Source organism: Mustela lutreola, chromosome 11 (assembly GCF_030435805.1).
Source record: "Mustela lutreola isolate mMusLut2 chromosome 11, mMusLut2.pri, whole genome shotgun sequence".
In the NCBI taxonomy this organism is placed as follows: domain Eukaryota; kingdom Metazoa; phylum Chordata; class Mammalia; order Carnivora; family Mustelidae; genus Mustela; species Mustela lutreola.
In genome coordinates this window covers 60,547,425-60,574,334 of record NC_081300.1, presented here as the reverse complement: position 1 = coordinate 60,574,334, position 26,910 = coordinate 60,547,425, and the positions used below count along the sequence as shown (strand labels likewise).

The window sequence follows — 26,910 nt, the reverse complement described above, 5'->3', positions numbered from 1 at the left end:
TTGAAACAATAAACATTTATTATCTCACAAGTTTCCATGGATCAGAAAATCAGGAGCAGCTTTAGCCGAGTGGTTCTGGCCTACCATCCCATGAGGTACTTGTAGTCGAGACGTCCACCGGGCCCAGAGTCAGTTCAAGGCTTCCCTGGGGCTAGAAGATCCATTTCCAAGATGGCACCCCCTCATGGCTCCCTCTCACAGCTCCTAACCCATGGACCTCCTTGTCCGGCTCCTCCTATCATTCATGACCCTACAGCTGGCTTGCCCCAGAGCCGGTGATGCACGAGCGAGCAAGGTCCAAGTCACAGTGTCTCCTAGGACCTGGCCTGGGAAGTCACAGAGCATCGTGGAACATTCTGCAGCAGCCCACTGGTCATGCACTGCTCAGTGTGGGAGGAGACCACGTGGGATGTGGCCAGCCCTCCCAGGAATGATAAGGTGATAAACACCTAAAGCAAATTGTGACAGTGAAAATGAGAAGGCATAGAACTGACCAGAGATCTTTCAAAGGAATGTTTGGTTTCCAAACGGCTACAGAAAGAGCAGGAGGAAGAAGTCTTAAATAACCCGGGTTTTGTATTTGGAAAATGGAAGTAGCACTACTTAGCAATGGGGGGAACAGAAAGCAGCTGGGTGAAAGGGAACAAATTCAGCTTCATTCATGCTGACTGAGAGATGCAGTGGAATCCCCAAGAAAAGGGTCAGCTTTAAGGGCCAGAGAGTAAATAATAGGCTTGGTCACCTCACGGGGTCTCTGCCGCATCCTCTTCTGTGTGGGGGGCTTTACTTACAACCCTTTAAAAACGCAAAAATTTTCCTTAGCTCATAGGCAAGAGTCTGCCAACCCCTGCCCTAAGCAAGCTGTCCTATAATCTAAGACAAGCATAGATCACAATGAGCAGTCAAGTCTAGAAATCCCAATTAGTCCCGAGTTAGGACTCATGAATGTCCTCCCACTTGCCTCTTTTACCATTAACAGTTAACACTTAAGAGTGATTATAAAAGTTAAAAAAAAGGGGCGCCTGGGTGGCTCAGTGGGTTAAGCCTCTGCCTTCAGCTCAGGTCATGATCCCAGGGTCCTGGGATTGAGCCCCACATCGGGCTCTCTGCTCAGCAGGGAGCCTGCTTCCCCACTCCACCCCCTGCCTGCCTCTCTGCCTACTTGTGATCTCTGTCAAATAAATAAGTAAAATCTTAAAAAAAAAAAAAAAAGTTAAAATATATGCATGACAAAAAAAGGATGTTCCACTAAGGAGGCCCAGGGTTCCCAATTCCAGCCCCGCGCAGTGGTGCCCCCCAAGGGACAGCCAGCGCCAGCAGTTAATGGTGACGCCATTGGCCAAGGTGCCACCAGGCTGCACTGAGGTGCTGCCCATCCGCTCCCTGCTTCCATCCTTTGAGATGGTATAGGCGTCTGCGTTTTCTGATGAGGAAACTGCAGCTCGGTTGTCCCACACTGGCCCAGATGTACCGCTGCATACCTATAAATCTGACAGCTGGCACACAAAGGGTACCTGTCTCAGCTTCCAAGTCACCCAAATAAGTAACCCTGCTCCTTCTTGGGACCCTGAAGTGAACAGAACCTATGAGCACCTGTTCTAAACACGCCGGGCATTCCCTAAGGCTCAGCCATAAGGAGAGAGCTGCTAGGGAAGACCCTTCTGGGGTGAAAAGATGAAGTTCACAACAGAAACAACCAGCAATTAACTCCTATATCAAAGTATGCCTAACCCTTCCTTAATGTGAGCACAGAAAATGCCAGAGGCAAGCAGGCATCTATCTACTCTTTAGGAGCCAAAAAACCACCAGCTCAAATCAGATACAGTTTTTAATTGTTGGTTCTAATGCCAAATGGGCAGAACAGTCTTCAAAGAATATGTAGTACAAGCACTCTTCTACAAAGAGGGAAACTGTTTCCAGAGAGCACCTGGCTCTGCTTCTGGACGAACCTTCTAGAACTAGCTACTTAACCAGAAGGCAGGACCAATGCAAATATCATAGGTTGGCCTGTGTGCCCACAGTGCTCTAGAAAGCCCAACTTCCAGAGGAAACAGCATCCCAGGAACTTCTACTGTAGCTGAAGAGTAGACACAGTAACTAGTGTGTTCAAATTTATTCCTACCGAACTCAAGGGCCACAGTAACAGGGATGGATATACCACTGGAAACGGAGGAAAGGCAGCAGGATTCTGGATTTATTTCTATGCTTGGGCAATAAAATAAGTGAATAATATGACATCATCGAAATAACTAGTTTCTCCCCATAGTCCTTCTCTTCTAAAAACGAAACCGGTTGGTTTAGTTAAAACATCAATAAGGGGAAAAGTACCCTATTTCATGTTCAGAAACTAAAAGGAAACAGGGATGCTTTATGTTATGCATATAATTAAAAACCCATATCTTAAGTTAAATCTAAGGTCTGTGGTCAGCAGAAGATAAAGTCTGGTCAGTAGAGTCAGCGCGCACGCAGAACAGCGTTCCAGCTGCGGAATGTCAGCAAACGGCAGCCCGGGCGCGGTGGGGGGCGCACACCGCCGGACCGGACTCTCCTGCGTTTGTGATCGCCGCAAACTCAGGATCATAGGCCCCGAGAAACTTCTATGTGAACGCTGGGAGAAAGCCATTCCCTTTCACACTCTGATATTCTGGCTTCTGGGGAAAGGATATTAGAGATTTAATTTCTTGTTTATTAAACAAAACTTTCCATCCCAAAAAAAAAAAAAAAATGAAGATGAAGGTGAAGGTAAGCTATAAGCCAAGATGTGGCACATTTGCTTCCTTTGCCAGAGTCCCTTTTCTAAATGTCTCTAGGCATGCACTAATCACGGAGGCTCCCTCCGACAGATCAGGTGGGGAGCGAGCGCGCAGACCCCTGTTGGGAGGAGGGGGTGGGGTGCGTGGCGGTGGGGGGAGGTGGTGATCGCCTTGCACCTGCTGCTGGGCCTGCTCCTCCGGTCCTGGGCGCCGCGGGGGCTTCACGCTCTGGCGCAGGCAGGGGCTGCCAGGCCCTCCAACTCCGTGTTAAGTCGGCCGATCACCCACTCCAAGGCCTCGCGACCCTGCCGAGAGAACAGCATTGAGGACCTCCCGGGGTGCGTGCCCCTGCCCGCTGAGACGAAGCCCACCGTGTTAGGGTCCCACCGCGCTTCTCTTCAAAAGCTCCTGCCAGAGAGGGCGTCCAGGAAATGAGGCCCCTTGGAGGGCTGGGGGAACCTACAGAACAGGAACGCAACAGCCGCGTGGAGAGATGATTTATTGTGAAGCAACACTGTATGGTTAAAGGTGACCTTTCACCTATTTTCTCAAATTCAAAAGCGAGGTTTAATTTCCCAAGGTTCTGCCACCCAGCTTGCATGATATGCTATCATACGACCTTCGTTTTTGTGCTGAGTTCCAAACAGAGCCGCACAAATCAATCCAGAATCCATTCCCACGCCAAAATCAAAGTTATACAGCCAAACTATTTCATACTGAAGAACTCTGAAAATAACCACTACCACAGTCTTGACTATCTGAATTTTTGTTTGTTTGTTTGTTTTTGTTTTGTTTTCTTTATAACGGAAGGCAGAGGAGAATGAAAAATCCGACAGGTGTGTATGCTTATTTGGAGGACACTCTCAACCCACCAAAGCCTGGAAGTGGCTGAGTAACTGACATTTACATACCCTTGCCCTAAAGATGCAGTCTTCCTCTGGAAGGACACTGGGGGGTCCCTTGCACATGCTAGCCATTTCGAGGAGTCAAGACAATCTACCTTTCCTGATAACTCTTAGCCCTGCTTCACAATGTGCTTTCCCAGATCACAAATTTCCGGGTTCCCCTCTAGAACAGAACCCCCTCCAGGGCAGTTTTTAGACCATGACCTCCAGGAGGAGGAACAGAGCTACCTAGTAGTCCAGCGGTGAGGCTGTCAGGAGAGAAAGGGTTCAGTGTCAAGGTCGCTAGAGGGGGCAGAGTGCGGTTTGCAGAATGACAGGTGTTCTACCCTGCACCCACTGCCTTTGTAAATCCAGGGCTGATCTACAAGGAGCCCCCAGATCCCGCAGGAATTAAGACTTCAGTGCTACACAGCTAAATCTCAAGAGGAAAGTTTTTCAGGTGATGTTGCTTAGAGAAAAAAGACAGGAACAAAAGAGTATATACAGTACAGTTCTGTCTGTGTTTAATAAAAGAAAAGAAAAAAATACATAACTTGCATTTGCACAAAACACTTCTGGAAGCCTTTGTAAAAATCAGGAATTAAACGGCAAATGCCAGGCTCTCCTCCCTTGAAGGAGGAGCTTTTTACTCTTCAACAGAGTCCTGTGCTGTTGTTGTTGTTTTTTTTTTTTTTAACCATAAAAATGGGCTGTTTTATGTATTTTTGGAAAGAATATTGTTTATAAAAGCCAACAGAACTCTGATTTCAAGATGGTGGGGAAAAACCTTTGGCCTTCTGTCCATAAAACCATCAGGAATACAAAAGAAACAAAATTCAGAACCCACGGAGTCAGCATCGTCATTGGGCCACCACAAGAAGGTGGAAAGCAGAGGTGCGGGCTGTGAGGCGGTGGAGGGGGTTCTGACACAAGCCATTCAGAGCCCCGAGGTGTCCAGAGAGAGGGGACACATGGGAGGGAACCACAGGGGAGCCTGGCTCTTAGACCCCGGCTGCCCCTGCCCCCAGAGGTTGAGAAGTCTTGTTGGAAGAAATGGAACCACTCCAGAGAAAAAGTCATTGGCTGTCAAGGAAAAAGCCAAGGACAACCTCCATTGTCACCCTGCAGTGAAGCCTCTCCACCTGCCCCTCGGCTTGTGTGTCAAGTATGTCAGGAAGAAAAACAGCTCCCATGCGAAGGGGCACGGAGGAGACACCCAGAGGCAGCAGAAGGCTCCTCTTCACATCTACTTCTGCAGAGAGAGGAGGGAAGATACTAAACTGTGAGGCAAGAATAGAATGCCATAAAGAACAGGAGAGACCAAGAAATTAAAAGTACAGTTGCCCAAATAAAAATGAGTGAAGTTATTGGAAGATAAAGTCCAGGAAATCTCCCCAAATTCTCCCCCGTTCATTCCTCCCCTCTCCTCTTGGCAACAACCAGCCTGCTCTCCGTCTATATGGACTGTCCATTATAGACATTGCGCATACATGGAAGCATACAGTAAGTGGTCTTTTCATGTCTGGGTTCTTTTATTTTGCATAATGTCTTAGCAATTCATGCATGTTGTAGTGTGTATCCTTACTTCATTCTTTTTATGGCTGAATAATATTCCAATGTCTATAGGGACCACTTTTTTTATCCATTTATCAGCAGAAGGACACTTGAGCTTCTACCTTTTGGCTTTTGTGAGTAGTGCTACTGTGAACATTCGTGTACAAGAATTTGTGTACTTGTTTTCAATCCTTTTGTGTATAAAAGTAGGGAGTGGAGTTGCTATATCATGTTACATTTGCATCGGTATGAACAAAGGTTCCAGTTTCTCCGTATCTTTGCCAATGCTTGCTTTTCATTTAGTTGATTATAGCCAGCCTACTGTCTTCTGCCTCCTCTAATCTGCTATGGACTCCCTCTAGTGCATTTATTATCTCAGTTACTGAGTTCTTCATCTTTAGCTGCTTTTTTTTTCCAGTCTCTTTGTTGAGGGTCGCACTGAGATTCTCCACCCTCTCCTCAAGTCCGGCGAGTATCTTTATGTTCACCATTTTGAATTATTTATCAGACATATCTCTTATTTCCATTTATTTGGCTCTTGTGCTGTGATTGTGTCCTGTTCTTGATTTGGGACATATTCCTCTGTCTCCTCATATTGTCTGTGTTTGATTCTAGGGGTAGGAAAGTCTGCTACGTCTCTCGATCTTTAAAGTAGGGGCCTTATGAAGAAGAGGACTGTGTTGTCATGCAGCACAATGCTTCCTGTTCCCCGGAACCAGGCACTTCTGGGATGTCTCCTGTGTGGGCTGTGTGTGTCCTACTGTTGTCCTTGAGATGCATTTGCATTTGCCTTCAGTTCAATCATCTGCAATGGCTCCCTTTGCCTGCTGTGGGTTTGGAGCCACTACTGGGCAGTATCTGCAGTCTGGTCAGATGCCTGCCTTCAGCCCATCTGCCTGGGTGTCCCACCAAACTGCAGAGTGCTCTTCCTATGCTGCCCTCGGAGAGGCTTTGGCTGGAAGGTTTTCGGTTATTGATTCAATGTCTTTAACTGTCATAGACCTATTGAGAGTCCATTTTTTCTTAAATCAGTCTTGGTCATTTGTGTGTTTCTCGTAGTTTGTCACATATAGGTCATCTACTTTGCTTTACAGTTGTTCACAGTATTCTCTTGTATCTTTTTATTTCTGTAAGATTTATAGTAATGCCTCACTTTCATTTCTGATATATTTATTTTGAATCCTCTTTTTATTCTTGGTCAGTCTAAAAGTTTGTAAACTTTGTTGACCTTTTCAATGTAACCACTTTGATTTAAATAATTCTTTTTCTATTCTCCGTTGATTTCGTCTCTAATCGTTTTCATTTCTTTCCTTCTGCAAGCCATGGGTTTAGTCTGTTCTTCATTTTCTAGTTCCTTCAAGTCAGGTTAGTGATTTGAGAACTTTTCTTTTTTTTTTTTAAGTTTTTAAAAAAATTTTTATTTATTTATTTGACAGACAGAGATCACAAGAAGGCAGTGAGGCAGGCAGAGAGAGATGGGGGAAGCAGGCTCCCCGCTGAGCAGAGAGCCCGATGCGGGACTCAATCCCAGGATGCTGGGATCATGACCTGAGCTGAAGGCAGAGGCTTTAACCCACTGAGCCACCCAGGCGCCCCACTTTTCTCTTTTTTAATGTAGGTATTTGCAACTATGAATTTCCCTCTGATCACTGAATCCCATAAGTTTTCATATGTTGTGTTTTCACTTTCATTTACCTCAAAATGTTCTAAGTTCATTTATAATTTCTTCTTTAACAAATTAATTTAATTTGTTGTTAGAAACATAATTTAAAAATTCCATATATTTCTGAATTTTCCATTTGTCTTATACTGTTGATTTCTAATTTCACTTCATTGGGGTAACAAAAGATACTTGGTATGATTTCAGTCTTCTTAAATGTATCAAGACTTGGTGTTTGGCCTAACACGTGGTTTATCCCGGAGAATAACCCAGGTGCTCTTGAGAAAAACGTGTATTCTTCTGTTGGATGAAGTGTTCTACGGATGTCTGTTAAGTCAAGTTGGTTTATGGTGTTGTTCTTGTCCTCCATTTCCTTACTGATCTTCTGTCTAGATGTCCTATCCCTTGGTGAAAGTGGATCCCTGAAGTCTCCAGCTATTATTGTAGAAATTGTCTTTCTCCTTTTGTTCTGTTAATGTTTGCTTTATATATTTGGGGGCACTGTAACTTGGTGTGTAAATGGTTATAACTTTTGTCATCTTGAGGAATTGACCCCCTCATTGATGTATAATGTCCTTGTTTGTCTCTTGTAACAATTTTTTTTAATATAATGAGTTTTTTTTTTTAAGGTTTTATTTATTTATTTGACAGACAGAGACCACAAGCAGGCAGAGAGGCAGGCAGAAAGAGAGAGGAAGGAAAGCAGGCTCCCTGCTGAGCAGAGAGCCCAATGCAGGGCTCGATCCCAGGACCCTGGGATCATGACCCAAGCTGAAGGCAGTGTCCCAACCCACTGAGCCACCCAGGCGCCCCTCTTGTAACAATTTTTTATCAAAAGTAGATGTTGTCTGATATTAGTATGGCCACCCCCAGCTCTCTTAGTTATTCTTTACATGGAATATCTTTTTTCATCCTCTCACATTCAACCCTTTGTATCTAAAGGGAGTCTCTGGTAGACAGCATATATAGTAGGATCATCTTTTTTTTTCATCTATTCTCCCAAACTCTGTCCTTTAACTGGTTTGTTTAATCTATTCATCTTTAAAGTAAGTAATGCTAAAGAAACACTAACTTCTTACTCTGTTCATTGATTTCTATGAGTTTTATAATTCTCTGTTCCTGGATTCTTTCCAGCCTCATCTGTTGTGTTTGATTGATTTTTTTAAATTTTTATTTCTTTTTACTTATTTATCTTTTTAGTGTACCATTCTGATTCCTCTTATTCCTTTCTGGGTCTGTCTTGATTATTTTCTTACTGCTTATAATAATTAATACATTAATTATTTAATGTATTAAATTCAGAAAAAAATCTCATTTGAACTGAAATTTTAATCTAATTTGAACTGATGTCAATTTAGCTTCAATAATGTGGGTTCTCCAGAGAAACAGAACCAATAAAATGTGTACATATAGACAGAGATTTATTTTAAGTAATTGGCTGACATAATTATGGAGGCTGGCAAGTCCAAAATCTGCAGGGTAGGTTAATCAAGATTCATTAAGTGCTCCCCTGCTTGAAGCATTTTATTAAAATCCACAGTTCTATAAAAGTTGATTTTGTCATTTTTATGCCAGCTTATTGGTTGTTTCAGTGGAGGGACCAATTCTGGGAGTACCTGCCTCTACCATTTTCCATGATGTTACTATTAATATTTTTTTAACTTTTAATTTTGAAATTATAATAGATTCACAGGAAGCTGTAAATATAGTACAAGAATGTCCCATGTACCCCTTACCCACTGCCCCCAATAATATCTTGCATAATTATAGTACAATATCAAAATGAGGGATTTAACATGCACAGTGCAACACAATGAATTTTTTTAAAGTTCGCTTCAAACAAGGCTTAACTGCATGAGATTTCACAACATCAAGGATAAAGAGATCCTAATAGCTTTCAGAGAGAGAAAAAAGTCACATACAGAGAATCAATAATCTAAGTGGAAAACAACAGAATAATGCCTTCCAAATTCTGAGTGGAAGGTTTTTTTTTTTTTTTTTTTTTTTTTTTAAAGATTTTATTTATTTATTTGACAGAGAGAGATTACAAGTAGACAGAGAGGCAGGCAGAGAGAGAGGAGGAAGCAGGCTCCCTGCTGAGCAGAGAGCCCGATGCGGGACTCGATCCCAGGACCCTGAGATCATGACCTGAGCCGAAGGCAGTGGCTTAACCCACTGAGCCACCCAGGCGCCCCATGGAAGGTTTTTTTTTTTTTTAAGAATTATATGTCCAACTATGCCATGAACAAAGTATGAGAATAGAAGAGACATTTTCAGATATGCCAAGTCTTAGAAGCCATGATGAGATGTTGTTTTCCATCCTATGACAGGGAAGAGAAAAGGGAAGGCAAGGAAGCAAGGAAACAAGAGTTTCAGGAGAGGAGAATGTCAAAGAAATGTCCAGAAATTCCCAGGGAAAGGGATGACAGCCATATGGCTGCTTGGTCAGAGAGTAAGGCCTGCCTTCCAGAAAGGAAGGTGCCAGAGAAACTGGGAGGTGGTGGGCTGCCCAAAAAGACTGACCTGTGGAAGATGACATCACGAGGTACTGCAGAGAGCAAGTAAGAATATGGAAGGACTCAGCCAGAGATTTTTAAAAAATAAAACTAAGGGGCGCCTGGGTGGCTCTGTGGGTTGAGCCACTGCCTTCGGCTCAGGTCATGATCTCAGGGTCCTGGGATCAAGTTCCGCATCCGGCTCTCTGCTCAGCAGGGGGCCTGCTTCCCTTCCTTTCTCTCTGCCTGCCTCTCTGCCTACTCTGTGATTTCTGTCAAATAAATAAATAAAATCTTTAAAAAAAAATAAAATAAAATAAAACTAAATACATGAAAAGAATAAGACAATTACTATTATCACCAAGGGGGGAAAAGTTGTATAAGAAAGAAAATGCAATTATGGCTTGGTAATAAGCAATAGCTATGTATTTTTATTTTCAGAATTATGGAAACTCTGAATGTGCTTTCAACCATAAACAATGTAGCTATTTTGAGGGAATGGGAGCAGAGAGAAAGAGATGAGAGAGATAAAATAATACTTTACCAAACAGGTAAATAATATCTAGATAATGTCTAAAATTGGCAAATCAAGGGGCTCCTGGTTAAGTGTCTGCTCCTGGTTAAGTGTCAGGTCATGGTCCAGGGTCCTGGGATGAAGCCCTATGTCAGGTTCCCCACTCAGCGGGGAGTCTGCTTCTCCCTCTGCCTCTGCCTGTGTTTCCCCCTGCTTGTGCTCTCTCTGTCAAATAAATAAATAAAATATTCAATAAAATAAAATAAAATGGACAAATCAAGAAATAGCAGAATATGTTTACTTATTTAGAAATCTAGTGGTAAAAGCCAAAAACTACCAAAAGAGTTGAGTGTCCCCTCAGAAGGGTAGAAATGAGCTTTGCAGAACGAGTAAGGGGGGAGGGTTATCTTACCATAAATCTTTTAACTCCTTTTTACCAGGAGCTATAAGCATAAAATATTCAGATGAAAATAGAAATGAATATCATTTCATTTTGGATTAGAAATACTATTATCAAACAAAAAATATCTAAAAAAAACAGTAGAACACAGTTCTACTCATCCCTAATGGAGAAGGCCTTCTCTAAAGTTTTTAGAATTCAAAGCAGATGGAAAGATTTTACATTCTGCTTGTGAAAACGGGAAAGTTAAAATTCCCACCCGGAAGTACCTTAAAGCTGACAGGACACCTCGAGCTCACAAGCACTCTTGCCACCATCCCATCTCAGTGGCCCCGATGCATGAGCCTCCCCACGGATGTGTCTGGATGGTGACAAGTAACATAAGCCTTCAGCCCCAGGGGGTCGCTGGTCCCAGAGCCCAGGGCAAGGCAGCCACAGCCTGAGGGCAGGGCGCTTTGCTCTCTTGACCAATGTCAACCATGTGATGGGAGAGCTCACGGTGCTGTCACCACACGTATCACTGTGGGGGTGGACGGCCCTATTCCGGCATGTGCAGACCTGCCCTAACAGTGGTGAGGAGGATGCACGGCATCGCCTCTGACGTGACAGACGGTGGCCAGAGATGTGTGAAGAGACTGACAGTGCAGACAGTTGGCCAAGGGGCGTGGGAGGGAAACAGGGGGTCATCAGGAAAGAGCAAAGTTGTTTAGTAAGCTCCCAAGGGTTGGCAGAAAATTGCTAGACGCTGCCGTCCAGAGGAAGACAGACAAGGCATAAGAGCAGTCTAACAACACCGGCCCGGGGGGCGGCTGGCCTGTGGCAGCAGTGGTGTGGCAGCTTTGTGGCCCTTGTCCTCCTCCTGCTAGTGGTCTTCCCTTCTTTGGGTCTCAGTCTGCAGCAGACAGGCCTCTTGTCTTGAGAGGTCACAGCCAAAGAGCCCAGTGGAGGCTGTGACGAGGCAAGCGGCAGATTCCAGCAGATTCCACACCTCTCCCAGACAGAACCATACTCAAGGCTCGCTTATTTCTTCCTTTCCTTCTTCCTTCCTTTTTTCCTCTTGTTCTTTCGTTCTTTCTTCTTTGATTTTTTGGATGAGGCATCTGATTAAAGATTGAGGCAGTTTAGCTCTAGTTTGTGAGGAAACAGAATGTGACAGAGTCCACAGCTCGGAGGGACGTAGCATACATGCCACACTGCCCACACACACTATGCTCACCAGGCTGGCTCTCCATGTGCAGTCACCTTAGTGGTGCCTCCACGGAAGAAGAGAGAGCCAGCAGCAGATCATGACCTTGGGTTCAAGGTGAAGGTCTCTGGCCAACTTAAGCTTCAGCAGGAAGTTCTTAAAGGAGCCTGAAACACACGGCTCCTGTTTGCTGACTGAGGCACGGCGTGTGTACACACATGCTGCAGACAGACAGACAGACAGACCAACTGTGGGAAGCGGAGCCCAGAGCAGCCCAGTATGGAAGATCAACAGGGTGAGGGTTTCAAGGCAGGAGTATAAGGATTCCCTAAACAGAGGGAAGCAGGAAATGCTCTGACTTTCCTATGAAGTGTGAAGATGACTGCTGACCAATTAAGCGTCAAATCCCTTTCCGGCAGTCCAGCCACTGGTGGCCTGGGAAACCAAGGAATGTTTGCAAAGCTCAAGAAGATGCTAGAAATTGCTTCTGCCACTAAAAGAAAAGCGCCAGTAGCCGTCGTGTGGCTGGGTGCTGGCGCTGATGCAAGGCCACAGGGCATTCTTTGTAAGAACATGTGCAAATATTCAGATCCTACCCAAAACGAAAAATTCCTCCCATTGGATCGGTCTGGGACTACTCGCAACAGCCTCTTTCCTGATGCTGCAGTAATTCTAGGAAACGTTTAAGCAAGCAGGTGCTGAGAACAGCCTGGGAGAAGCTGGACTGCCTCTCTTAGAGACCAGATAACAAATCTGGATACCCAAGTCTCCCTGGGAAACAAATCCTGCCGTGAAACAAGGAGATGAATTAGGAAGAGGATGAACTCATGGCCGTTTCCATTTCAGAAGATCCTAAGGAGCCGGGGGCAGGAGACACATGCAGCTAGACCTCGGAACACCCCACGCCAGCCACCATGCACACGGTTGTTAGCAAGAAGCTAAATTCTCTACGCGGTTAAAGAGCACTGTAGTTACCACTGTTGGTCATAGGGTGCAGGTGCAGACCCCGTTAGCTCACGGCGCGCTCAGAATTCTCAATTATCCACTCAATAGCAGCCCACCCCTGGAGCAACACAGAAAGAGTTCAACACGGTGTAAGAAATGCGGCTTCTCTCCCGGCAGACAGCAGGTCTCGGCCTGCGTTCGAAATGGCACCAGGAAAGCGCTACGGTTTTAAAGGAGACACAGTGGTCACAGTTCCCGAACAATCTTCACCGCAGAGGGCAGTTTCACAAGCTCAGAAATCAGGTGGTACGTATTCTGCCCGAAATCCTCACACCGGCTGGGGCTGTCCCCACACGGGCACCCATCAGCGGCACTGTCCCCTCCTGAGTGCTGGACTAGGGGGCGACCTCGCAGCCTCCTCACGGGTTCATCCCACCCAAATCCCCGGATGGCCCGCTCCCCCTTCTCCCCCTTCTCCTGAGGGTGCTGTCCAATGGGAACACAGCCACAGGGGAGGAAGTGATTGTCTGGCAGGGCTTCAACACTGCAACTCCTAACATGAAGTGAAATAAAAGACTTTTCATTGGGCCCTGCTGAGTTTCCCCTGACTCTTCTCATAAGAGGCCTCGGAGTGGCTTTGGCCTCGCCAAGTACTCCCTGCCGCCTGTAATTTACTTTTCCAGCAAAACATTTTGGGCACCTGCCCTAGGCAGACCCTGAACACACAAAAGTGAGTGAGGTTCTGACTCCTCCCAAGAGGCTCGCAGTGTGGACATGAGGCAGGCAGCTCTGGGCCCTGTCTTCCCCAGCCTCCCCTGAACGGAGCTGAGCGACTGCCAACATTGCTCAGATTTGGATTTTTCTTGAAAACAGGGCAGGCCAGCTCTTCTCTCGGTGCCGAGGCTAAACGCAAACTGTCAGTAGTTTTCCCGTTAAATCGCGACAGGCATGGTAGGCACCCCCAGGGGTCCCCAGAATGGAGACTTACTTCTGATCAAAACAAACCAGGAGAGAGGAGGGAAGGAGAAGTCAGCTGGGAAGACATCAGCCTGGGAGGGAAGCTCAGGTGAGATCCAAAGGCCTTGCTCTGGCCAGTGAGTTACCTGGAACTTGTGGAACAGCTTCCACAGCTTCCAAGCCCCTTCCATCAGCTCTGCTGGGGAGGAGGGCAAGCCGGACTCTGTAAGCAGCATCTGCCTCACTCAGGCAGCCCTCCAGCTAGGGACGTGGGGAGGATGGCCTCCTGGGATCCAACCCTTCTCCTCACCTCCACAAAGCTTACTTCCCACAGAGGGGAGGCACAGAGACAGCAGCTAAGTCCAGGGGAGCTTGGCGGATGGGAGGCTCAGCCTAGGCCCCTCAGTGCCTACTCAGTGGGAAAGGACAGCACCTGAAAAGCCTGCCTGACCAGGTTTACATGTAGGGTTTGTCCTGGGCACTGAGCCTGTGCTGTGTCAGCTCTTTGAAGCGGTAGTTCCCTCCGCTGGGTTTCCATTCCACGTTCACGCAACACTTCCCCTGCCCCCCAGGCCTGGGCCAGCCTTCCCTGCTGCAGGTTTTGAACGTAACCGTGGAAAATGCGGTGATATCCCAGGTTCATTGGCGACCAAGGATGCAGCACTGGGTAGGACTTACAGGACGACACATTTTACCCCCTCAATCTGGCACTTAGCACCCGGAGTGCACACGGGGCTGGGCCTGAGCGCCGTACCTTCTTCGCATTGGATGATATGGTATTGGCCATCAGACTTTCCAGATAGCTGCCCAAGCTGATCCCCTTCACGGTGATGATGGCTTCTTGTGTGAGCACCGTCCTAAACAAGAGCAGCAAGTAAGCGGGCTGCGTGGCCCTCACAGAGGAGAGGCCCCAGCCCACCCGACCTTGGAGTTCAACGTGTCAATCCCAGGACGCAGGAGCTTACATTTCTGGGTCCTCTGGATGGGGCGTGTACACCAGCCTCTCGTTCACTGACACCAGGTTTGTGAGTGTGATCTTGAAACAAAAAATGGCTTTAGGTTCTATTTCTTTTGCATTTCTTCCCAGACCATCTGCCCAGACCCCTCCATCCCCAGATTAGCTCACTGAAACCAGAACAGAAGAAACATCCAGCCACCCCCTGCCCCGCCAGGGCAGGGGGACGCCACCGTAAGTCCCAGGGAAACCTGAAGTCCTGGCCGCACCTTCTGGTGACCATCACCTGTCCTCCACACCCAAACCTAAGTCTGGCCTGGTCTTCAAGGCCCTTCCAAACCGCCAAACCAACAGCAGTCATACAAAAGCAAAATCCTTCTGGGTTAGCCTCCAGGTAAATGAGCACAAAGCTACTGAGAGCATTTTTATAGAATAGGATTTTATAAAAATAAACCATGTTTCTAGCGCATGCATTTTTCCCCAACATATTTTTTGAATGTGCAGTGGGCTGATATAAATTTTTTTGAATGAGAGAGGAGTGAAGGGGAAAAGGTGCTTTTAAAATTACTGTTAGAAAATAAAATAAAATAATAAAATAAAATAAAATAAAATAAAATAAAATAACTGTTAAAAATCACCTCTGCTGTTGGAAGTCAGGATAGTGGTTATATGGAGGTTGGGGTAGAGGTGCCCCCCAGAAGGGAGTACAGGGGGAGCTCCTGGGGCTGGTCACACCCTGTCTCTGATCTGTCTGCTGGTTACAAAGGTATGTTCACTTTGTGACAATTCATTATATGCATTTTTTCCACACATTTATTATACCGAAATAAAAAGGTAAATAAAATACTGCTAAATAAGTTCAGCCTTTCCATTAAAAATAAAAGATTCCCTTAGACCAAAGGTGGCTGGAAAAAAAAAAAAAACTAAATGAAGACATTACCCACCATCCCCAGGAAAACCAAGCACCTTTCGCATCTTAGGCCATTGCTTACATTGGTGGAACAAAGTTCCATTTTCTTCTCTACTGGATCCACAACAGAATGTTCTTTGATGTATGTCAAAGTCCTACTGGTCCCCAAAATCTAAAAAACAAAGCAAAGCTAGCATAGTCACACATCAAAAGTTTTATTCTGTAGCATCAAACACGAATTTCATTTACTAATTAAGTCCTTTATCTATTCAACAAAAGATGCCACTGGGGACGCAGCCATGGACCTCCCCACACAGCTCCTTGGGTACCTCTGTCCCAGCAGTGGAGGCCAGCATGGGTCCAATGAATGGATTCAGGTAGAGGTGAATGTGGGACAGTAATAAATGCCTTGACAGAAGAGAAAACGGTGAGGAGCAGGAAGTGTAGGGAAGCCCCTCTGCGGGGTGGTGGAACCACAGAGGGAGAGGCACCAGGCAGGGTCCTGGGGTCAGCAGACTTGGCTGCAGATGACGCCTCCTGGGCTCTGACCCATGGGCTGAGCTCCTGGCACGGTGAAAGGCCGGCATGGGAGGGAGAAGGTGGGTTCACTGGGCTGTTGGGCCCACATCAGGGCTGGGAATCTGTGTTGAGAAGAGAGCAGGGGTCAGGTCGGGCAGGAGGAAATTGTGCTTGGATTTACATTTTCAATGACTTCCCTTGATGGTTCTGCAGAAGAGACTTGTCAGGGACCGACTGTGTCCCCCAAAGTTCATATGTTGACCTCCTGACCCCTGACATCTCAAAATGTGAGTGTATTTGAAATAGGGCCTTTGGAGAAGTAATTGAGTTGAAATGCGGGTCATTAGGGTGGACTCTACCCTAGTCTGAGCAGTGTCCTCATAAGAAGGAGAGATTAGGACACACAGAGGGAGACAGCAGGGCTGCGTGAGGCAAAGCACCACCACCCACAGACACAGCAAGAGGGCATCAGCTGCCAGCCAAGGAGAGAGGCTGGACGGGACCCCTCCCCTAAGGTCCTCAGGGAAATCAACCCCACCAGGACCTTGATCTTGGACCTCCAACTTCCGGAGCTGTAAGGAAACAGATGTCTGGAGCCCCCAGTCTGTGGCATCTGGCTAGGGCGGCCCCGAGGGACACAGGGCCGAGAAGCGCTGCAGGAATAGACTCGATGCTGATGGGGCCAGGACCGAGCGTGAGGAACCCAGGCCACATACCCCGGAGATGGAAACTAAAGGAAGTTTACAGAGAAACAAACGATCTCGCAGGCTTCTCTGACGTCCTGAGTGCGTGCTCTCAGGAGAGGCTGTCACCTCCTGCGGATGGGGACTGCCAGGCAGATGCGGGTGCAGCGGGGACAACCTGGGTGCAAGCAGGCGACGCAGGTAGAGCCTGGGCTGGGCAACGAGGGTGCAGCCAGGCCACGCGGGTGTAGCCTGGGCATGCGCGGGAGCGGGCCGCCGCGGGTGCGGCGGGGCGCTGCGGTACAGGGGCAGGGGCGCGCCGGGCAAGGTTGGGGCAGCAGGACAATGCGGGTGTCGCCGGGGCACGCAGTGGCGCGCTCACCGCTTTCACGAAGCCGGGCAGCCCCCACTCGGTGCTGAGGAGGCGATGGCTGTGTAGCCGGCCCCGGCCGTCCACACTGCGCTCTAGCACGTCAACTCCCACGACACAGGGGTTCATCGGATTCGGGTACTTCCTCATGGCAGCTTTGATGACGGTGTCCCATGGGTGGCTGGTGGGAAAAACATAATCATCCGGAGTGAGCAGGCAATCCCTCCATTTGTAAGCCCCAGCCGCATGGGGCCGCCAGGGGTGCTGTGGCCCACGGAGTGACATGAAGATCAACGTTAATACTCTCATTAAGTGTTTTTAAAATTTCATTTTTAATTAAAGGTATAGTCAAACCAATCTATCTGAGGACCCAGCTCCACACCCAGATCCAGGACGCTGCGATCCTTCTGGGCTGACCAGTGGCCATCCGAAGGCTTCGCCTGGCAGGACTGGTGAGACACTGGGGACACAGACGTCTCAGGCTGTTGGCAGCCATGCTCAGTGTGTCTGCATTCCCAGCCCAGGTGCTGCACTCACAGGCCACCCCAGCACTGGGGTCTTGCCTGAGCCACTTCCCTCCCTCCACTCAGGACCTTCCTGCCCACTTCTCCCATCACCCCACCCCCCGCACTCTCCCAGTCCCTAAAGAGGCAGCACCTTTTCCTTTGGGGCTTCAGGGTGGAGAGACATGTCTCCCCATCCCCAGCTTCCCACCTGCCCCTGCCATGGTAGGGGCGGAACACTGGGGAGCAGGAGTCTGTTTGCCTCTGTGCCTGCACTATTGTGGTGCCTGAAGGCTTGGCTGTGACTTCCAGTTGGGCTGCTTTACCTAGCTGACCACCTCGACACCTGGAGCTCAATGCTATTACCGTACAGTAAGGCGCCTGCCTTATGTGTGTCTAGAACAACAGGCTACTGATCCCAGCTAGTGATGCTCTACTGAGAACCGGCTGACCCATGAGCAACAGTGGTTTGAACTGCATGGGGCCACTTATATGTGGATTTTTTTTTTTCAATAAATACAAAATAGTCCTGTGAATGTATTTCCTTATGATTTTCTCTCTCTCTCTTTTTTTTTAAGCTTTATTTATTTATTTGAGTGAGGAGAGCACAACCCTGGTGGGAGGGGCAGAGGGAAAGAGAGAGAGAGAGAATTGCAAGCAGACTCCCCAGTGAGTGCAAAGCCCCACGTGGGGCTTGAGTTCATGTCCAAGATCACGACAGATCAAAGTATACTACTTCCTATCAAGAGTCTATAAGTCCTATGGTACCTATTAAGAGTATTCCCTTTTACTTTCAAAGGCATCCCAATTTGGATGACAAGTTATGTATTAATCCTGAAAATAAGGAGAGAGAACTCAAGGAAGATGCCCAGGTTTCTGGCTTGAACAACTGTGTGGATAGTTGGGCCATTTACTGAAAGGGAATTTTTTTTTTTTTTTTTAAGATTTTGTTCATTTGAGAGAGAGAAAACACGAGCAGGGGGAGGGGCAATATACATCTATATCTATGTCTATATCTAGAATGGCAAAAGGAGAGGGAGCAGTAGGCTGCTGAGCAGGGAGCCTGATGTGGGGCTCGATCCCAGAACCCTGAGATCAGATGCTTAACCAACTGAGCCACCCAGGCATCCCTGAAAAGATATTTTTAAACAAAATACAATTTTCAGCTGCACAGGGGGTCAGCGCTCCTAATCCCCCACATTATTCAAGGGTGGACTGCACTTTGCCCCATCTGTGAAGTGGTATGTGACGTGAAGTAGCCAACATATTTTTTTTTCTGATTATAAAAAGTTGTCCAAAATATGTGTGAAAATAAAAGCATCCACAATTCCACTACCCAGAGATGACCCCAAGCTGTGTGGGAGTCCCCGAAGGTGTTCCAGCTCTCTCTGAAGCTTCTCCTGCAGGCCATTGCCCCACTTTCTCTGGGCCTGAGCCCTAGAGGTGGGGGGATGGACACCTTTGTCCCTGTTTTGTGTCCCACTATCAGAGAGGTCCCAAAGCACGTTCACGACCGCCCAGTACTTCTTTAGTGCTTGGTTAGGCTCAGAACCCTACGGCTGTCCACAGGGAGTCAGAGGTGCCCCTTTAGGTTTTCAGTGTGGATCCCCCCACCCCAAGTGCTTCTTCCCCTAATTCTTCCTTCCCCAGGATGTGTGTGCTCCCAGGAAGCATCCGAGCCCCCGGGAGAGAAGAGTATGTCAACGACACCATCATTTTTGCAGTTGTACCCGTCAAGTTTAAACAGCATGTATAGACACAGCCCAGAGTCAAGACCTAGACACATGTGGCACACCCACGCACGCACGCACACACCTTACAAAAATTAAACTGGAATCATGCTCAGACCATACTCAGACACTGCTTTTTATATTTAACTGATGATGAACATCTTCCTATATCATGAATCTATTTCCAGAAATCTGATTATGAAGAGCTACACAACAAGTCATCCTAGAGGTATTTATATGGAACTAGTTCCCTGTAATAGGTTACTTCGATTGCTCCCAATTTTGCTCTATAAAATAAAGACAGTAGCAAACATTTGTATATACTGACCTTTTACATATCTAATTTTTCTTTATGATTAATTCCTAGAAATGAAATTACGAAGTCAAATATCAAAGATTATGAACAGATGGGCTGGTTTTGTTCCGTATTTGCCATCCTTTTAAAGTATCAGTTACCGACCATTAATTTACTTTATGCTTATAAAACTCTGTTCCTCTGTCAAAAAATTTGTAGCAGGGCCCGCTCTAGAACCGGGTCTCCCAGGCCCCTGCCCTCTGTTTTTTCCATTATGTTCCTGATCTAAAATCTCCTCTTTTAAACAAAGAAATGCTTTTTCAAACCATGGAATCGTGTCACTGAGTTGACCTGTTCACCAGCTTTAACAAAGAGCAATGAAGACACAGAGATGTGGATACACCTGATTGCTCAGAAGGACCCAGAGCACAGCCTTCTTTTCTGAGGAAGAACTGTCAGGGACACGGTCGATCTATGATCTAGGGAACGGGGCAGAAGCTGGAGATGCTTGAGAGCAGCAAGGGACTGAGTTACACGGGGGCCTTCTCACTGAAATACTCTGCAAGCATTGCAGGCTAAGGTCCTAAGAGTTGTTCCCACAAAAATCACTACTTTAAGCAGAATAGGCTGTGCCTCCTAAAATTACTTAAAACTAGCAAAAAGTTGAAGTATTTGTATGAAGTGTATCTTACACAATAATCTTTCTTATATAGAGAAACCTGACATCTTTCTACTGATGATTTAAACTAAATACAAGCCACTTAAAACACTCACATAATAAATAATTCTACTGATTACAGCAGGAGGGCCATGTAAGTTAATATAGACATCAACAGATTCAAGAAGTAACATTTTTTTTAAATAAGGGTTAAACACAGTAAGTCAGTATCACACACTTCTTGGTTAAAGGAAATACTCTAGCAGTCATTGCAAAAATGGCAAACTCTGGTAATATCAAGTGTTGGAAAAAAGGGGGAGACTGAGCTGTGGATGGTGAATTGGCTCAAGGCCTGGGATATGCTAAGAGGGCTGGTGCCCTTGTGTTAGGGTTTGTGTGCCAGTGTCTGGCTTAGGCAGACCAGGAACTGGCTGAAGTTCATTCTGAGAGGTGCGGTCCCAGCTATGTCTGTGACTCACAGTAACCATGATGGAATGGGAATCCATCCCCGGGTGGGGGTGGGGGGCTGCCTCAGAGCACAGCACTGCTGCAGAAGCACCAGACATCACCCCTGCGGCACCTGGCCCTGCAGCCCAGGAGGTGGTGGGATTCAGTCCACCTGGCACACTGGGGAGTGGAAAGGAGTAACACAGGCATCTCTCTATGCACAGCCAGCGTGTCAGAAGATGAAGTGGGATGAAATCATAGGATGCCTGGGATTTGCCTAAAATAACCCAGGGGGAAGGAGCGGTGGGTAGGGACACGTGAAGCCAGCCGGGCTGTGAGAGGGTGACTGTCAACGTGGGAGATGGCAGTGGGCTCTCACTATTCTCAGCTCTCCATTTTTGCATACTTTTAAAAATTTCCATAACAAGCTTTAAAAAAAAAAAAAATGAAGGCTGCCCCAAGCAAGGCAAAGCGTTCCTGCACCCACCCTAGCAACTCTAGGCCCAGACCAGCAGTTCTCAGCCTATGGTCCATACCTGGAGGATTCCCAGGCCCTTTCCAGAGGTCTGCCAGGCCCAAACTGCCTCAGTGCTACTGAGACATGACTTGCCTTTTAGACAATATTGACCTTTTACCCCAATGCTGCAAAAGCAACAGAGGGTAAAGTTGGGGGCCTCTTCCCATGAATGCAGGCCCTGACCCCAAACCGCACTTGGTGTCAAGGCTCACTGCTGTTCACTCAGGAAAATAATGCCAGTGTCTCTTAAAGAAATCCATTATGAAATAGCAAGACTATTAATTTTATATTTAGACCCTTAAGTACTCCTCCATTAATACTCTGAGCAAGAGAGCGGGGTGCACAGGAAGCTGACCGGCTGCACTTGGAGGTTCAAGTGGCTGGGGGAGCACCAGGCAGCTGCTGGGCGGTGGGGCCCAGCCAAGCTGCGGCTCTCCAGCTCAACCCACCACGTCTACATGAAACAACAGAAGGACGGACTTTGCTCATTCAGACTTAGGTATGTGGCCGGCATATTCTCCAAAATGAATACAGAGAGCCTATCCCTTCAAGAACAACTGATCGTTATTTGCTGCCAAAGAGAACATTTGAGCTTTTGATCACAAATTGGAATTTTAGAAAACTTGTATCCTCTGCCAGGAGCCTGATGACAGCCCCATACTGCCAACCCGATGAACCCATATGTTCCAAGTGACTGGTGCGGGATGTCAGAGGGAGAGACCCACTCATGTTCAAGGCAGGCTGACGACTCTGGTCATTCTGCTTTCAGATCTTCCATTGCAATGAGCTTCAGAAACCACTTGTCTTGTTACAGCAGCAAATTACTTAAAGCAGCCACAATCACTTAAAAGGCTATTAAAATACCAAACGGGTTTTATTCATAGAGTGAGGCTGGGTTTTATTTGTATATTTGAATCAAAACAACAGATTGTAAAACACTGGTGCAGAAGCAGACAGGAGGAGCAAGCTATCTTCTGTTACGCCAGAAATTAGCAAAAAAAAAAAAAAAAAAAAAAAAACAGCACCCCTCTTCCTACTAATTTTTGTGCTTTTGGAAAATACAGGTTTGTTTTTTAATAAAAATGTTACTTATATGAATGGAGTGGGTTTATCATTATTAATTTGAGTGAATTGATAAATATTTTTAAACATATCCATTTTAATTTCTAATATGGTAAATAGTGGTAGGTAGAACCCACATAAAAACTGCCTGGGGCACCCAGTATTTTCTAAGAGTATTAAGATGTCCTGAGGCTGAATGGTTTGAGAATTGTTGGCCTAAGTGGGCCCCTGATTAAAGGGACTGGAAACGTATACAGGAGTGATCACTGCAGTATGATAAGGGAAAAAGGGGGAAACGTTATATCCCTTCAATAAGAGAAAGGATAAGCTGTGACATAGTTATACAATGGAATATCATGCAGCTATAGGATACACACACACAATCTCAAAAACATACTGTGTGAAGAGAAATGGTCAAAAGATCTGTACCAAGTGATACCGTTGATTTCCATTTTAAGACAACAAATGCCATTATGTATTGCTTATGGAATAACACACACACACATACACACACACACACACACGTAGTCAGACAGACCTTGAGAAGGATGATACCCACCAAGTTCATAATTTTGCCTGTGGGGAGAAAGGGAACAGCACTCTTGTCTGTAATGTTCAATTTCTCTTATTTAAAAGAAATGGTGGGGAGGTCCCTTTTCCCTGCTCTTGGCTGGAAAGCAAGCCTGCTGGAGTACATATCCCCGCCAAAGCTCCTGACTTCCCTGAGATGGTTATCACTTTTTAGATATCGGTAGCTGCTGGAATCCAAGGAGTGTATGACCTTGATGTTGCCAGCCAATCTTGTGTTGACTGTTAGGAAAGATCTTGTTCTAGGCCTACCTGAAACCTTGGTCAATGCTGTGAGGATGAAATTTATAAACCTGTTTAATTTTTAACATCCCTTTCTATATTTTTATATTTCAGTCCTATATTTTTCATTACTATTTAAACTACATTGAACCCCATCTAGGTAACACACATGCTGATTCCGATGGCTTTCCCAGAGGGCTCTCCATTTCCATGGCTGTGTTCATACTGCTCTCAGCTATGCCCCACTCCAGGCCCTGGGGTTTCTTTCTTTCTCTCTTTCTTTCTAAGATTTATTTGTTTTAGAGAGAGAATAAGAGGGAGAGGAAGGGAGATTCCCAGGCTGACTCTGCAACGAGTACAAAGCCAGATGTGGGGCTCGATCTCATGACCCTGAGATCATGACTGAGCTGAAACCAAGAGTTGGGCGCTTAGGCAACTGTGCCACCCAGGCACCCCTGGGTCCTGGGGTTTCTTCAGGATGTGGACACAAGAGGAAAACTTGATAAATGCCAAAGCTTTTGTGCCTGATTATCTCTTGCCTTTCAAAAGTATGTTTATGAAACTCCAATCAACGAGTCACCTGTCAGCACCACAAATATATAAAAAGTAAACAAGTATAAAAAGGAAAAGAAAGGTTTATAATCCCCGAAGGGGAGGGTGGATCAGTGATTTTAAGGACTAAGCAAACGGAAACTCATTAATAAAGCCTAGCTAGAAAGCCAGGCTTCCAATTTCATACTGTCCTACAGAGGGCCTGTTGTCACAGAATAACACCTCACTCGCCACCTGTCTGCCACAAAGGCCTACCTACCACCGTCCTCAGCCACGTTTGCCAATATGAAGTTCAAAAATCAACAGCAGTTGTTCAAAAACCAATGGCAGATGGTCAGCACCTAGTCCACAGCAACTTGGGGGCCTCCTGGGATTCTTTTGGTGGACAGCTGCCCTCATTCTGGAAGGGCACCCGGTTTCCTTGAGATTCTTCACCCCCTCACTGAGCACCTACTGTATGTCAGGCACCGGAAGAGTATCAGCGACACAAAATGAATAAGGTAAGGAATGAAGGACTGATGCAGGATGCCATACCAATGAACCTCAAAAAAATGTGCCGAGTAAAGGAAGCCAGACACAAATGACCACATATTGTATTACGACTTCTAGGTGAAATTTCTGGAAAAGGCAAATCTATAGAAACAGCAGCTTAGTGGTTGCCTGGGGCTGGGAATGAGTGGCGGGTGCCTGGGAATGGGAATGAGGAATGGGAATGGGAATAGTCTTTGTAGCACGATGGAAATATTCTGAAACGGGACTATGGTGATGGTTGTACAACTCTGTTAATTGACTAAGAATTGTTGAATCATACACTTTATGAGGGTGAAGTTTATCAACAGTGACTGACTTTCCATAGCTGACCATTCACTTCTGCTTGTCAACCAACATTTCAAGAACTTCTAGGGCAGTCCTTCTCAGGTGTTCAGGGAGAACACTGAGCCCCACTGCCTGGGCACACAGTTTCAATGATTTAACGTCTTCCCTCTGCATTCGGATGGTGCCAGTTATCTCCAAAATTGAGAAAAGAATCTCTGGAGTCATTCTCACTGGGGTTTTCACAGGATCTCTCAGGGAAGCCCAGTTGAGAAAGACTGCAGACCATACAAAAATCAACACTCAAAAATGAATCTCATAAACTCTAAAGATTTCATTAGAAATAATTTCAGAGGTTTTAAACCACTCGATAAAGTTTTATTGTAATAATTTTACATAAAAAGGCCAAAGGATGACAATTTCACTTCACGCAGTTTTGTTTTTTTCCCCAAAACAAAATGCTTCTCCAAGTGGGATCAAGGAATCTTTAAAATCTGTGTTCCTTTAAAAAATCTTAAAGGATAATTGTATAGTGTCACATACCAAAGTGACTTAGAAGATACCATTTAGGTCACGAGGGTACTCTTAAAACAGTTCTCCGTTTTCCATGCTGGCTTGGAGACCTTCCATGCCCACAAGTGCATTCAGGATGAAAGACCCCCCACAAGCCTTCTCCACATTTGGCTTCCTGCCGAGCTCACAGCTTAGAGTCTGGGTTCAATGGCACAGCACAATCTCAGCAGAGGACCGGGCCCGCTCCCCAGGCCCCTGTTCTCCCTAGGATGCCGCGCGCCCTGCCCCAAAGAGCGCATGGTACAGGCGAGATCGGGCCCGCTCCCGGGTGGGCGGAGGAAAGAAGGCTGTCACTTTCCGGGGCCCCCTCCCCGCCGCGTGCCCCCGCCCCCGGGCCTCCGAGTACACCAGGGCGCCCCGCCGCCCAGCGCACTCGCCGGCCCGCGCCGTCCGGCCTCTTTCGGGTGGCTGAGATCCGTCCCCGCGCCTCGGCCCTCCGCCAGCCCCCCAGGGAAAGGCCGCCTCCGGCCCCCGAGCTGCGACAATCCCACCACCGGCCTCCGTCAGTCAGGCGGTCCCTCCATCCGACAGACTGCACCACTCTGCCGGCTCTCTACCTAACGACGCCCTAGAAAGGACAGAGCCTGCCCCCTCTTTTTAGGATGCCAGGGCCGCGGTCTGGGAGCGGCCAGCGCGGGGCTGGGCGGGCTCGGCGAGGGCCCGGTCTGGGGTCCAGCCGTTCCTCGGCCGCCGCGGGGGCAGGAGCAGGTGCCGGTCCGGACCCCACCGTGGCCCGCCGCCCGACCTCACCCGAACACGTGCTCCGAGCTCCAGATCTTCATCGCCGCCGGCCGCCGGCCGCAGGGCGCGGGCTACCGGCTCGGACTCCGCGCGCCGGCTGTGGCGCGCCCGGCTCCTCCCTCCCGGCGCGTGGGGGGCGGGACGGGGGCGGGGCGCGCGCGGCAGGGGCGGGGCTGGGCGGGGCTGGGCGGGGCCGGGCGCTCTCGGGCACCGCCCCGCTTGCCTGTCACTAGGCCACGAGGGTTGTGGCAGCTAAAAATAGGGATGCGGGACTCGGCTGCGGCCGCGGATGGGGGATCTGCGCTGCGGCAGGGAGATGCGGGGACAGCACCGGCTGAAAATGCAGGGATGGAAGGTGAGGCGCTAATGCTCATCGTTCAGGTTGTCCAAATTGTAACAAAGCGCTCTCCAGCCAGCCTGGTTTTTTACTGTTGGCTAAGTATAAAGAAAAACAAAATCTGCCAGACCCCCCAAAAACTCCCCAAGGGAAGAGAAGAGGAAGAAAACAGTTGAGGGCGGTCCCCTAAAGATATTGCAGAGACAGCAAGAAATCTCGCGCTTTTATGTGGACAAGGAAGGTGCGACACCTACATCATGGTCTCAAGTTAGAGGACTGGACAGACATTTTTTCACTCAGAGTTCACCCTAAATTTACCTAGTAATTAGAGTGACTGTTTTGTTTGCTAATTGTCTTTATCCAAAGCTGCAATAGAATTTTCATGTGGTACCATAGAAGGTGGGTTTGAAGTCAAGTTCTCCTGGAAATAAAGTTAACATTTCAGAGAGATGGCTCCCAGGACCTTGAGAAAGAACGTTTCTGGTTTAGAACTGGCAAAAGGCCTATTTAACTTTTTTTTCCTTTTTTTTCTATTTAGCTTTTTAAAAAATATTTACACACATCTCCAAAAGGACAAAGAATTTACAAGTTTTCTAGAGTAAATGATCTTTAAGAAAGGAAAGGAGAGACTCTTTTCCTTTTACACCACGGAAAAATCAATTTTTTCCTTTTTAGATTTGTATTTACTCTGCACTACCACAACCAAAGTCCAGGTGCAAAGAAGCAGGTGCTTGTTTTGTGAAGAAGAGAAACCTGCCCCAAATGTGATGGGGTGTGAGGGCAGGGGACCTCATCTGGCCTGCTACGGAATCCCAGCACTTAGCACAGCACTTGGCACTGACTGGGCATCTGGGACACGTTTGTGCCATAAGCCAGTGAAGTGGAAAGAGCTCATGGAACCAGTCAGAAGACGTAGGTAGGCTATCATCTACTCACATGGACCTTTACCATCTATATGTCTTTAACCTTACAGTAATCTTCCAAAGTTGATACCACTGTGCCTGCTTTATAGATGAGCAAACTGAGGTTCCAGGCAGTAGAAAAGCTCTCTTGGTGTTCACACACTAAGGGATGGAGCTAAAAACCA

At 47.1% G+C, this 26,910-nt stretch overlaps 1 protein-coding gene across 5 annotated transcripts; it reads right to left on the bottom strand.

The window, feature by feature from the left end:
* PRELID3A (PRELI domain containing 3A) lies at positions 1-25,619 on the bottom strand. Of its 5 annotated transcripts, none has more exons than XM_059139896.1 (7): positions 25,496-25,619; positions 16,798-16,966; positions 15,296-15,385; positions 14,314-14,384; positions 14,103-14,205; positions 2,931-3,058; positions 1-2,651 (listed from the first exon to the last, which is right to left on the bottom strand). In XM_059139896.1, exons 1-6 carry the CDS (start codon positions 25,525-25,527, stop codon positions 2,975-2,977), a joined length of 549 nt encoding a protein of 182 aa, XP_058995879.1. In that variant the 5' UTR covers positions 25,528-25,619; the 3' UTR covers positions 1-2,651; positions 2,931-2,974. The 5 variants fall into 5 exon arrangements, with proteins under 5 accessions (XP_058995879.1, XP_058995880.1, XP_058995881.1 ...); XM_059139897.1 differs by having other exon boundaries at positions 1-2,648; XM_059139898.1 differs by lacking the exon at positions 1-2,651 and adding an exon at positions 12,422-12,509 and having other exon boundaries at positions 2,673-3,058.
* Between the last annotated feature and the right edge of the window lie 1,291 nt (positions 25,620-26,910).

What these genes read in the sequence shown, in the direction of transcription:
- PRELID3A (XM_059139896.1), bottom strand. Translation starts at nt 25,527, where the DNA reads ATGAAGATCTGGAGCTCGGAGCACGTGTTCGG. An exon ending in AGCTCGGAGCACGTGTTCGG is followed by an intron (nt 16,967 to 25,495) that starts GTGAGGTCGGGC and finishes TTTTCCCACCAG; the next exon opens with CCACCCATGGGACACCGTCA. An exon ending in TGCCCGGCTTCGTGAAAGCG is followed by an intron (nt 15,386 to 16,797) that starts GTGAGCGCGCCA and finishes TTTGTTTTTTAG; the next exon opens with ATTTTGGGGACCAGTAGGAC.